General features: G+C 39.7%; 1 protein-coding gene across 1 annotated transcript; it reads left to right on the top strand.

The window, feature by feature from the left end:
- Positions 1-9,173: 9,173 nt before the first annotated feature.
- LOC146492095 (uncharacterized) lies at positions 9,174-13,417 on the top strand. Its single transcript, XM_085151792.1, has 2 exons — positions 9,174-10,430; positions 10,575-13,417. The coding sequence occupies exons 1-2, from the start codon at positions 10,099-10,101 to the stop codon at positions 12,712-12,714; spliced, it is 2,472 nt and encodes an 823-aa protein (XP_085007918.1). The 5' UTR covers positions 9,174-10,098; the 3' UTR covers positions 12,715-13,417.
- The last annotated feature ends 1,020 nt before the right edge of the window (positions 13,418-14,437 follow it).

Raw genomic sequence — 14,437 nt, 5'->3', positions numbered from 1 at the left:
ACATGCTTGTTCTAGAAAACACTGTAATGAGTGATTATCGGTGTGTGAAGAGCAGAAGAAGGCCTAATGTGATCAAAGATGAATATGTGACAGAGGAACAGGGAGAGGGGATCGAAAAAAGAATGGTTGTAAAGATGTACACTGCCCTCCAGTGGAAGTGGATAAAATTATGAGCATCAGAGATTCTTTGAAATGACTGTGTGCAGTTTATAGACAATGGTGGCATGTGGCCAGTTTAGTAGATAGTTTTGGTCTCCTTTGATCAGGTTTTTATATCCGTCTTTCTCCCAAATACAGTGGAAAGTATCTTAGTTTGTTCACACCAATGAAAAACCGCCTTTTGAAGCTTCAGCAGCAAAAGAAGAATAGTGGTTCAGTAACACAAGCAAACATAGGACAGAAACCAGAAACAGAAAGGAAAAAAATCAGCTGCTGCCTGGTGATTTTATTGTATTTTTTCACATTCTGCGATCAATAGCAACTTGTGGTGCATGAATGGTTGCCCAGAGCTTTATGGTGTTGCACACTTATGACCACTTTTGATCTGAAGGTGATTGCACAGGACACCTGATAGGAAGCAGCCTTTCTGCAAACAGTTACAATCTGACTTGGACTGACTGCAATCACTCTCAAATATGTCATATTATTGTTATTGAAAATGATTATTGAAATTAATTGCTGTCTAATTTATAAATGCAGACAAATTGCCAACATGTTGCCATCAGTCTGAATGAGTCTTTGTCAATGAACACAGCTTTTTTTTCCTTTCTTTCTGTCTTTGTAGAAAGCAACAAAATGTGATTTTTGATCATTTATCACAGGTAATTGTTGAATTATCAGAAAAAGATTGCAAGTAAATGCCAACTTGACCCCATTCAGTCACAGACTGGTAGCAAACTATTTGGTTTGAATTTGAATCCATATCTTGTAGGGATATTGTCTGGCTGAAAACACTGAAGCCAAATGTTCCCTACCATAGTATTTAGGCTTGTTACACATTCCAGTGCATTACAACTACAGAGCTATTTCACAGCCATAAATGAAATTATAATGCAGCTTCAATGCAAAGCTAAATTTAAAAGAAAAAGTCTATTTTTTGAGTAGACTGCTGTCTGTTATACAACACTTAGTGGCTGAACGAGGGAGTGATTTTTGACTAGTCACATGGGTGCAGACAGGCCTTTAGGGGCACTCAAACTTTTCCCAGTGACTGGAGTAGTTGATGTATCCTGCCCTCACCAGTAAGTACAACCCATGTATTGATGTGACTCTTCTTCTTAGGAACACTGCGTCTATCTACTGCTCCACAGAATCTACATATCAATATATAACATTTATAGAAAAAGGGTCCATCTATTTATAGTGCAATCAGTTTTGTGCATGCACATGAACTTTAATATACTTAACTTTGTTTTAAGTTAACCTTTTTAATCCTCAGGTTTTTAATGCTAGTCATGGGGTGTCAAGCAATGGTACATTTTTAAATGGAGATAACACACTCTTTCCTGTCCCACTTCTATAAATGCCTACATGCACCCCACACCCATTTCTTCTCATTTCCATGCCCCACCTTCCATCCCTTCCTCTTTTTTTCTCTGGCTGTCAGCCTCGCTGACAAACCACAGTCTCCGGCCTAGCTTGTTGCTTCCTTATCAATAAACATTTGTCATCAGCTCTTGGTGTTGGGGTCCTTGCTAGGAAGAAAGAATTGAAAAGTATTCAGTCAGACTACTTGTTGGTCAGCCCTTATATTTTGCATTCTATAATCTGAATAACATTCCCCCCTGATCGCCTGACCCATTAGCCTGACTTTAGATACTTATTACTTTGATATCTCAATGTTTTGAGTGAAACTTGGGTTTTTAGTTTACCTGAGCAGCACAATGGCTATTTTTATCCTTCAATTCTGAGTGTGCCGCTTTATGGAGAGTTATCAATGTTGGCAAAGACACTGAATAGTCTGTCTAGGACGACTTTGACCAAAATGGATAAAGCATTTATTATGTTTGGTATCTTTTGCATCTAATCTGGTAAGGTTGATCATTTGAGAAGTTTCTCATTTTGGCCTAGTCATAAAGAGAGGTATGAATATCACATGCTGGATGTTATCAATCATTGTAATCTAATCAAACAAATTGTACATTATGTAGACATCCATCAGTAATACGAAGAAATGCATGTGAAATCTTATGTTTCTTTTCTATACCAAAACTTAGACTCTAACAGAGCTTATGACAATAGAAGAAAGGTACTGGAAGTTAGCCCAAACCTTTACATTTGGAAGTTTGCTGCTACTTTAACCTGGATTTGTTGCAGTTTTTAAGAATTAAGACTTTTAGATTCTTGGTGTTCTGTTTGGTTTGTTTACTGTTTAGGAATTTATTTATGTGTTAGGGTTTGGGTCAGGCTCAGTTTGTCATCTATGAATAATTAGTTTCCTAAGTTGAAACCTCCTGTGTCAAGTTCTTTTATGTCTAGTGCTCCAGTTATCCTCTCCTGTGCTATATGTTTAGTTTTACTTCCTCCTTTGACATTATGTTGATTGGTTTCAGCTTTGTCTAGTTTTACCCAGCACGTCCTTGATTAACCTGTAGTGTATACATGGTGCTTTCTTCCCCTCTGTCATTGACTCAGCATCTGTTGTCTTCCCTGTGTGTTACTTTCTAGCTGTTTAAGTCCTGTGAATTTAGTTTGAGTCTGTATTTCATGGACTTTATTTATTCTGTACACCATCCTCAGTTTGAATCGAGGTTCACTTTGTGTTTAATTTGCCCGCCTGTGAGTCTGGGTTTAGGTTCCTTTGCCTGTAATTGTAAATGTCATCACACTGATTATTACCGCATCTGTTTAGTTGATTAAAAAACATCGCTATCAGCCTCTGAGAAGGCAAGAGAGGCCACCACCTGGCAATATCTATCAGACTGACAGCTCCTGATGATGCTGACATGGAAAACATTAACCAATCACGTTGTTGCACACAGTAGAAGTTTAATGGCTCTTAAACAGTTGCCGCATTGATCATCAACATCACCACAGCCCTGTCACCATTTAAAGCAGTGCTTAGTATGCAGTTACCCGCTGCAAACAATAGGTGTCACCACTCAGACATAGCCTCCACTCAAGCACTGGTATAACAGTGGAAGAAGTTGTAAATGGAAGCAAAGAAATCACCAAGTTTTCCTTAAAGATTTTCTCCAGAAACTCTTTCAAGCTGTTGCTTGTGTATAATTTGGGAATCACTGAGCTGATTCAAATGGCGGGTAAACAATGACAACATCATGCACTTGTGTCTTCAACCTGGTCACAGCAGCTACAACACCCATATGCAAGAAGTGCATGATTGGCTGTAACGACACCAAAGCGTGACCTGCACCTGCAGATGTGACAACACTTTTGGCATGCAGCCCCGTTCACATGCGTGACACTGGTGAGGATAATGGGCACTTATTATCTGAACAGCCAAAATCTTTGCCTGTGTAGGTGGAGGCATATCTCCGCTTATTATTGTAGTGGTGATATCGGTAAGTCTACCTGTGTACCTTGACTCTGATTCCTGTATCCATATTTTTCAGTCCTCTTGTGTGTTCCTGTCATATGCTGTGGGTACAAACTTTGAACCCTTCTTTTGAGGCAAAGTCTTCAAACCTCTGAAGCCTTTTTATTGAATTTGTGCGGTGATTCTATTCTGTGTTTTATTTTGGGTTTTGGGGGGTTATTTGTTTTTTGGGGGTGAGGTGGGGCGTGTGGAGTAGTACAGTCACAAATAGAAGATCTAATGCTTTGGGGGTTGTCTTTTTTGTGTGCATCTGTGCACTTGTGTGTGTCTTTTTGTCTGCCTTCATCATTTCTCCCTATTCATTCTTTCCTGTGCTCTGTGAACACTAGAGGGAGGCATACCCCTTGGTTCCTCATGGCTGTTAAACTGTGCTCCAAACTATTTCAACTAGTATATTTATCGGTCTGAAGGCCACCTCACCTGCCTGAATGCTGAATACACATTTAATAGTTGCTAGGTGGTGTCCTCTGCATTATGACAGGTTGCCGATGAGACGCTGTAGCCCTGCTTTTAAAGTGGGTATCTGAGATCCCTGATCGCTCAAGCAGACGCCTCCCAGCCGGTGCCACAAGAGCAGCAGAGCAAACACTTCTAATTATTTGTGCATAGTGTTTGCTCTCAGTCTGTGTGCTGCGCTGCAGTCTTCAAGCTGCACAGTAACAACCTTGGCAGGACCTGCTGTAATTTTGTGTGGTCTCCACTAGTGGGTGGGAGAGAAGAAAACATGCAAGAAAAGCCAGGACTGAAATCTCCAAGTCCTCATTTGTCTGATTTTTCATGAGTATTTATTAAGCTTATTCTGGTAACTTTCCATTACACTCACTGCAGAAATGTTCACGTTTTCAACCCAAACAGAATTAACATATTGCAGAAGACAGCAGACTGGGCGACAGATGTAGAAGTGAGCTCTCAGATTTATGTGTCGAGAAGTTTTTCGCTGCGTTCTGCATTTGTAATTGGTATGTGGCGTGCTCTTTCACACACGCAGACAGACACACAGATGTTGTGTCTGAATTGTTAACATGCACATTCCTGTCGCTGCACCAGTCATCTCATGTGCTGTCACAAGCAGCATGTGACAGTAATGATGCCATCTGGGGAAAACTTTGCATGGGGAAGTGAATGAATCGATTTCCCACCATTCAGAAATGCCCTTCATCGAGGTAGAGTTAAAACAAAATAATAAATCTAAACTAGACCGACCTTTCCCACTAAATACATGCAGGAGGAATGGTCAGCTCATACTTCAGCTTTGTTGGCTCGGGCAGCTGAATGTATTGATTGCTATTCCAACCCAGGTTAAAAGTCTTGTTGGTGTAACCCTCCTTTAAAGCGGTAAACTTTCCCGCCCTCATTTTTTGTTTATTTTGCGTGTTTGCTCTGTCTGGCACTCGGGGCTCATCCATTCCCGGGTGTTTGCTTTGCACTTCCCGCTGATCACTTGCCAATCGCAAAGCTGATGAAGTTCCGGCCGATGACTTTTTGTACCTATTCATTCGTCGTGAATAAGTCAAGCACCTTTAACAAATACGAACCTTCCCTCTTTAAAATGTAGTCACTCCATCATCAGTTTGCTTTGTCTTGCACATCGCAGGAGGTTTAATCTTGTAGCTTCTGCTGATCTAAACACTCACTTGGGTTGCTTCTATTCAAACCTATAAAGTAGTGCATTTTTCTAGTATTTCCTATGTGAGAATACTTGTTATCCAAACGAAGCCACTTTAAATTCACCAGTCAAATAGCCTATTAGTCAGCAGCCCCGCATGCCCATTGTGACTAACTCAGCTGATGAGTCCTCCTCTTCTTACTGCCTGTGGGCAGTACAATAGGTTCTGATTGCAGCTATGTAATCATCAGCAGCTACACTGTTTTGAACACTTTAAGTTAGTCATGTACTTATTTCCTTTTTTGTGCTCTGTTCGCTTTGCATAACGTAGTATTTTGGGTTTTTTGGGGGTGTTTTTGCAGTCGGCAAGCGGTGTTTGCGCTGCCTCGTTTAGATTAATGTGACCTACCGAAACCACACAAAGAGAACCCTTTTCATCTGATATAGCTGCTCAAATTTAATCTTTTCACCTACAAGCAAGAAAAGCTGCACTAGTCTTAACAGCTAAGGCCTGCAGATACGCAGTGTGGTCAGGACTATCATCTGCAGAGATGGAGAGTAGATTTGATGCAAGAAATAAGAGTTTCAAGGTGAACTATATTCCCATTAGAGCATTTAAAGAGCATCTAAACACTCACCATGGTTTAACTTCTCCTCTTGGTGCAGTGATGCATCACACAGTGACGTCACTGCTGTTGTAGTCAAAGGTAAAATACAGCACAGTGTCAGGTGTGGTTGTTTCAGGCTCTCTGTAGTTTTTATCTTCAGAATAATCTTTATTTATCTTACGCTGGCCTTGGCCTTCAAAATTCACAGATACAACAAAAAGTCAGTGTTTAATCCTCCGTCTGAAATGAACTGCTTCTAGGTCCTGTTTCTCTTTAAGCCGGCTTTCTCCTGATCGTCTGCCACTCTCAAACAGAGGGTTTGAATAGGTTTCTACTTGCGACCAGAGCTGAGGGGCTAAGATGACAATATCAAGGATTTTCCCTGGGACAGAAAAGTGGTGATAACTGTGCGCCCCACCCCACATCCCACAATGCAATATTTTTACAGTAATTCACACACAATATGATATTATTGCAGTTTTTAACATTTAGTGACCTTCTATTGCCTGTATAGCGATTAATCACATTTATTAAACTGCAAATTATATCCTCAAAGTTAAGTCGTCAGTATCTGTTTTATCCAGTAAGATATGAAATCTCAAAACAGTCACTAAAACCTACCATAAATGTTGCTATAAAACAGTCAGTCTGTGATTGAATGGGGTTATGATTGCAATTGCATGCAATCTGTTTCTGATAATTCAGCAATTAACTGTAATAAATCATCAAAAATCACATATCTGTTACCATCTACATGGACAGAAATTCACATTTTACTACTGCTATTATTATTTGTACTCAGACACCTTTCCGTTCTACAGGAATATAACCGGATAATAGCCGGGTGGCGACAAGTTAAATTGAGTTTGCTCTAGTTGTGCACGTTGACAACGACTTATTCAGCAACATGTTGCTTATCTGCAAGGGGATTGATGTCATACTTTTACTCGTGTCACTGAGCCATTAGCTTGCTCTGAATTAGGAGGTAGCTTTATCGAGTGTCCAGCGTTGGATGGTTTTTCACCTGATCCGACTAACGGCTAGCGTTATCCCAGGATGGTGCCCTCTTCTTCGTAGTATTCCCAGAGTATTTATTTTTTTTAAATAAAGGCTCAATATTTGGTGTTCTTGTATCGACACAATGTTAACACGTAATTATGACACTATCTGAGTTTATACATCAAATTTCTAGTGAACACTGAAATTAAAAAAGAAACTAGACACGATGGCCGTAACGATGCAACATGCTTGCAGATCCAGGAAGAGAAGGCATTGAAGCCTATGATAAGGATCATAACGATTACTTGCACATTTTGGCAATGTTGGACTCAAGTCACCACAGTATCAGTATATATGAAAATCACTGAACACGGTTGAAGCATTTACAGGAACCATAACTGGTTCTGCACGAGGCACCAAGATGCACACTGATAAATCCCCCCTGCCCATGATTAGCTCCTACTTCTAAACTACTGCTAAACACAAAACCAACAATGTTGCCTCGGAGGATGTAATTAGTTTTACGATGGATGCGAGCATCTTCCGTGTTTATTCCTGTATTCTTCTATGTAAAAACCATGGGACAAATATATTTAGAACTCAGAATTTGAACTTTTCATGACTGCAGCTGTTTCAGGAGTGGCCACATTTTCTTCTCGAGCTTGCTGACCACCCACACATCAGTTTCCCTGGTCACTCGGCTCTACGGGACAAGAATGAACTCCTGGTGAGTTTTATTGTGTTGCCAGCAGTGCCTTTGCAGGGTCACAGCTATAACTAATTGTATTAGGCCACATATTTTCCCCTAAGGATGTTTTGAAGTTGAAGAGTGTTCCTCATGGGAACAAATCAATATTATCTCCAACCAACTAAATCACCCTTATATGTGACAGAGGAATCTGGAATTCCAGAAGTCACCTCTTCTGACATGCCACGGCATTACAGCTTCCTGTCAGCTCGCTGACAATTGCAGTTCACGTGATAACAGAGTCTTCATTGTTTATATGTGCAAAACTTCTCAAAGAAATTCCTCCTCCTGAAGTACTGTAAGCAAATTAAAGGGAATTGACCCCAGCCCTGCGTGGTACTGCTGTTATCTTGTGATAAGCTCTGATACAGGCACTGTGTTTCCCCTCCTCAGCCTGTGTGAGGGTGTGAGAGGGGGGTCGTTAAACCCTCTCTATTTGCTTTCCCCTCAAAGGGACTATGTGAAGAATTCCAGGAATTCTACTGATCCCAAAGTATCCTGGTATGGCTCCTGCCCGCTCACGTTCTGGGAACAGCAGACGCTACCTGAAACTAGACACCGATTGACCACCCCACCGTGGGAAAGAGAGCAGAACGAAAATACATTCAAGAAAATGTCTCTAGCAGCTTTCCAGCCTTACTTGTGGAAAGCTTAAGATCACAGAACATTTGTAGCGACTAAAAGCGCAAATATCACCAGGCTCACCAAGGAATTCACTGTGCCGACGATACTGAATAAAGTATACTGACAATATTGAATAAAGAATAACTCAGAATTTATTTTCTGGCATCCTCACCTGAGAAACACAATAAGCAGGCTCTAAAAGCACGATGCGGTAAGCTAAAGCATGTGTTTCTTAGCCATATATGTTGCCTGTGGCGTAGTTTTTTAAACTCTCCAGACTAATAACAAACCAGGAACGAAATTACTTTGGGGAACAACCACCCACCCGCTACTGAATAAAACAAAAACACTTAAGTTGGACACAAAGCCACAGATGATGAAAACTGACGCCATATTATTCCTGCAGCGCTATGCGGTAATGTAATCTAAGGTCAACACAATGGAAAACGGTTGTACACTAGTTAGAAGCATTGGATTATCCCTGATTAGCCTGAATAATGACCCAAAAAATAGTTTGAAGATGGGCTGGCAATCACTGTAAATTACTGAAGTAATAGCTGGACTGGAGCCAATTCTACTAAGGCTTTATTAGGTTCACTTTATAAGGTTTTTAGTATTTTAACATACACCGTATTCCTGAAAAGCAGATGGAGTAAACCAAGATGGACAATGCTAAAACTATATGGACCATTCAAAGCGGTGAGACAAGATACACTTCTTGAATCCCCACTGTCACGTTAGCATGCTAACCATTAAACACAGCTGTGAATTAAAGCTATTTTGTTAATGTTACAAGTGTTTTGTATGAACGACCAGATAAAAATGATGAGCTAAAGGAGGCGCCATGTGAAAATGTAGCATTCAGATTCATATGTGGCAACCGCTAACGCTGAAATATAAAGCTAACATGTCTAAGCTAACACACCAAAAACAAACTGTGTTCCAGTTTCAGTGAGTGATATTCCAGTGTTTAGTCAATACTAGCGGTTGTGGTGCTTTCATATTTTCACATTTAGTGGTGTTTAGAAGAAATTTCCATCAAACATACATGAGTCATTCCATGAAAATGGCACAATTTGAGTCCCTCTCACCTCTTATGGCGTATTTCATCTATTTGGTCGCCAAACTTTCAATTTAAACAGTTTTACATATATATTAAAATGTACCCTTTAATACAGTGTAAAAAAATGAACTAATTTTTTATCTTTTTATGGGAAATAATACAGTTTTTTCATTTGACACCACCTATTTTGTCATGTCCCTCATGGCCTTGATGAAAGTTTACTTTGAAAATACCAAATAAAACTTTTTAAAAAGTCAATAAATTTTGATATCAACCTAAACATCTATTTGTGCTCTTTTGTTGTTACTATTTGTTTTTTTCAAATTTAATTGTTAATTATTCATTAAAATCACAATTATTTCTGTACCTGAGTAACCCCTCAACCCCGTTACACAAATGATCCCACCCCCATAAATACAATGGTGTGATCCAGAATTCCATATACATCAGGAAGTGACATCACTGAAGTCTTTTGGACAACAGGACCACAGAGACAGGCAAGTTGCTCCCATCTTTTCCTTTATTTTAGTCATTTATCTTGTGATATTGTGGTCGTCAACCTCAATGACTCAACACCGTAACATGAAAAAAAGATAGAAAACTATTACTTATGAAAACATTTTTTGTTAGTTCATGAATATATGGTGATTTTGAATTTCATGCATGCCATGTGCTCTCTGTCTGGTATTCACTATATTGAGCAGCGGCCAGTTTGTGCAAAAATCTCAACCCCGTCACACTCAACCCTGTTATGTTTTTGATTGTAACGGGGTTGTGAGATTGTGATGGGGTTGAGATTTTAATACTTTGGTTGTTAAGTTATCCAATTATTTAAATTAATTATTATTATATTCAATCACCATTTTTATACTGCATGCATGCTGAATGTGATTTATGTTACATGTTAAGGATGCAAGTAAGATGGCACCAACAACAGCAGCAGAAAGGCAAAGGAAGTATCGGGAACGCCTTAAAGCTGATCCTGAAAGAAGGGAGAGATACCTGCAGAGTGAGCGTGAGAGATGGAGAAAGAATGTAGAGGCAGGGAAGAAGAAAGCAATTAATGAACTGAGTAAAAGAGAACAGCATAAGAAAAGAAAAATGTGGAGAGCAGCTTACCATAGGAGCAAGGAGAGGAAAGAAGTGCTCAAGAACATTAGCACTCCTCCACAGAGTCCTGATCAGGGAGATCACCCAGAGCAGCCTTCACAGCCAAGATCTTCAAGGTTAGGGCAATGGGTAGTTAACAGTGTTATAGTGAAAATGTCATTTTATGTCACTTTCACAATGTCATTTTAGAAACAGGGAGGGCAGGAGGAAACGGCATAATTTTCCACACCCAAATCAACTTTTATTGCTTTATTTTATAGGCAACGTCTGGTGGCTCGGAAAAAGTACAGAACAGAAAAAAATAAACTCAAGAGGCAAATAGCGGAACTCCAGGAAAAACTTGAAAAAGAAAGAAAAAGCAAAGAAAAATACAAAAAAAGGTGCCAACGTTCAAAGAAATTTTCGGATTCCCCACAGTCGAAAATAACACGACTCACTTCAAATTGCTTCGTTAACCCCCAAATAAAAAAAACCTTACTTTTCCATGAATCACTCATTGAAGATATTAGGAATAAATACAAAAAAGCCACCAAGGACAGAGAAAGGCAACTGATTGCCAAAGTTGCGACAGGGAGAATTATAAAAAAATACAGGTTGCAAAAGTTTGCAAGTGACTCCCTCGGATTTTCAAACAAGAATTTTAGACATCATGACAGTCTTAATTTTGAAAGAAAGATGACCAGCAGGTTCACTGAAGACTTCAAAAAAAGAATCAAGGCGTTCTATCTCAGGGATGACGTGAGTAGAATGACCACAGGAACCAAACAAACACTCACAAAGGACAAATTAAAAATGCAGAAGAGGTTCCTGATGGACACGATAGAAAATATCCACAGAAGGTTTTTGGCAGAAAACCCAGACCAGATGATATCCTATTCCCTTTTCTGTCATCTTCGCCCCTTTTGGGTTGTGAATCCAACACTCTCTGAACGTGACACATGCATGTGTAAGTTGCATGAAAATCTCAGCTTTCTGGCAGTGAAGCTCCGTCAGTTGAAACTCATTGAGACTGCCAACATTGAAGAGTTGATAGAGAAGGTTTGCTGCAACTCATCCAGCAAGAGTTGTATGTATGGAGAGTGTGCCCATTGCAAGGACAAAACTGTCCACATCACAAGTGCATACAACAGCACCGCAACCACATCATTTACCCAGTGGGTGATAGAGGAAAAGGAGATAGACAAAAAGGGAGAAAAGGCAACTGTCAAGGTGACAGTCAAGAAATCTGTGGAGGGCACACAAGAGGACCTCATTGAGCTCTTCCAGAGCTTTGTAAAGAAATTTAAAATGCATCACTTTAATATCAAGCAGCAGTATGCCTTCTGCCGTGAGCTGAAGAACAACATGTCAGGGGACGAGGCTTTGATACATGTTGACTTCTCAGAAAACTACAGCTGTAAATACAGTTCTCAAGTTCAGGCGGTCCACTTTGGGGCTTCACATCAGCAGGCCACCCTTCATACTGGTGTGTTGTATGTTGGTGGACTCTCAGAGCCTGTGAGCTTTAGCACCATCTCTCCCAGTAGACATAAAGGCCCTCCAGCAATATGGCAGCACCTAAATCCTGTGCTAGGTTACCTTCAAGGCCAACATCCACAAGTGTCTGTGCTGCACTTTTTAAGCGACGGACCCTGTATGCAATACAAACAACGAGGAAACTTCTACCTTTTCACTACAGAACTGGACAGAAGAGGATTCAAGGCTGGTTCTTGGAATTTTTTTGAGGCTAGTCATGGAAAAGGAGCACCAGATGGTGTCGGGGGAGCCTTAAAAAGAGCAGCTGACATGATGGTAGCAAAGGGGCATGACATCCCAGATGCAGAAGAGTTATTCAGGGCCTTGTCTGAAACAAACACAAGTGTGAAACTGTTCTTTGTGAAAAGTGAAGATGTTGAGGAAGCTATGGAGAAAATGCCAAAGCAGATACCAGCTGTTCCTGGAACCATGAGAATTCACCAGATCATTACTGTAGCTCCAGGAGAACTGATGGCTCGTGATGTAAGCTGCATGTGCACAACACGGAAGCAGTTTAACTGCAAGTGCTTCAACACCAAGTGTTTCACTTTTGGCCAGAAGATAGAAGCGGCTGTATCACAGACAGGCAGTGGGGGGAATCCAGAAAAAGAAATCCAGTGGGAAAGTCCAGAGCTGATTGGTAAATGGTGTATTCTCAGATATGATGATGATTTATATCCAGGCATCATTCTAAACATACAAACAACACAAGTCCAGGTCAAATGCATGCATCGTGTTGGGTTAAACCGATTCTTTTGGCCGCATAAGGATGATATCCTCTGGTACCTGTTTGATGATGTCCTTGAACTCATTCCACCCCCACGGGCTGTGACAAAGCGCCATGTGGAAGTCTTGAAAGAGGTGTGGAACCGACTCACAAGATGAATTCATAAAACAACCGTCACATTCATGATTATATACAGACACACTGATGCAGGCACACACATGCAAAAACACTCTGACATGGACACAGGCACTGATACAGACAGACACATTGAAATCGTTAACTGATTATTATTGTTATTAGTTCAACCAGTTCATCAAGTTTAATTGTATGTTATCGGAGCAAGGATGAGGTGACTTTTAGCACACCTCATGAGGCTCTCTTATGCCTAGACACACACACACACACGCGCATTATGTTACATTTGAGCAATTCACTTCACAATGTTTGCTAGTTCTTAATGTGCTGTTGTGGTTGTTTTTACTTGAGATTAATAAAACTTGATTCTACGGTAATTTGTATCTGGTGTCCTTCCTATGGTTACAAAGTGAGATATAATGCTAATGGAAAGCCCTGTACATTGAATTTAAGAGTAAACAACTGTTTATATGTAAAGCTGTATTTGTCTCTTCAACCCTGTTACCACCTTCAACCCTGTTATGCTAGTCTCAACCCCGTCACACCTACATTTTCATATATAATTTTCTTAAAATGTTGAAAAAATAATTTAATGTTTGCTGATTTCTGTCTAAAATATTGAGCGCTATCATCTGATCATTGATTTAGATTACAATTCTTAGTTAAACTAAATTTTTGATGAAAAATGAAAAGATTGCTTTCACTCATTAGTTACATTTCAGGATTTAAAAGCGTAAAAATGTGTGATTTTATGTCATTTTTCTATGTAAAATTATTGAATTACTATGGGGGACATCTAACTAATGTAAACATATTGATTTCTTTAGAAATACGTTTTATGATAATATTCAGAGAGCCTCCAAAATGTCCATAACAGGGTTGAAGAATTACAGTCACTACATCTTAAAAATATGATCAATAATAAAAGAAAACTAATGCCTGAGATGGGAAAATACATTTTTCTGATAGTTAAATATATCCTTAATGATGTGGGATATACATATAAATAATACATTTTGGTAAAAAATGTGAAAATATCCAAGTCCAATTTTAGCTATTCTCGTGGAATGACTCACATGTTTTAGTGGCTGTTAAGGTAAATATGAGTGACATACACTGAATGTGACACAGCGTTGCAGAGCTGTGATGAAATGAACATGAACACTGGGATCTAAAATAAGAACATATAGTTGCTAATAACTGCTGTGACAGTGTTTGTTCCAATCTATGCCACACATATATATGAACATACATACGCTACGATCATTACAGTAAGCTGTTAACCCTAATAAGCTGGTATTTGTACGAAGCTCCCATACAGTTTATGGACACAGCTTGCTAACCAAGTTTGCTAGCCTTATAGCTGATTTATTGGACTTCTGCTGTGAATCTTTGTACAACATAATCTACATAAGGGGCCGACCTTGTTGCCAGCATTTATGTGTTGTGCATTGGTTGCATCCTGGTGTTTTATATGCGGTGCCAGCCGTAATAGAAATAAATAAAATGCAGAGATTTTTTCCCCATCTCGATCCCGACTCTTCGCTGTCAGTTTTTTCAAAGGCAAACAAATTTACAAAGTTTTTCCACGTCTTTGTACATTCGCTGACATTCTGGGTGGCATCGCTCTATTCTGATAGTTTCAGTGTTCTTCCTCCAGAAATTTGCTGGCATTTCTGAGTCCTTATATTGAAGAGGCGATTGTTGTCCTTTTATTTAAAAAGTCAAAAACTTTAGCGAGAAAGT

The sequence above is a fragment of the Neolamprologus multifasciatus genome, chromosome 23 (assembly GCF_963576455.1).
Source record: "Neolamprologus multifasciatus chromosome 23, fNeoMul1.2, whole genome shotgun sequence".
NCBI lineage: Eukaryota > Metazoa > Chordata > Actinopteri > Cichliformes > Cichlidae > Neolamprologus > Neolamprologus multifasciatus.
This window is presented reverse-complemented; position numbering and strand designations above follow the sequence as displayed.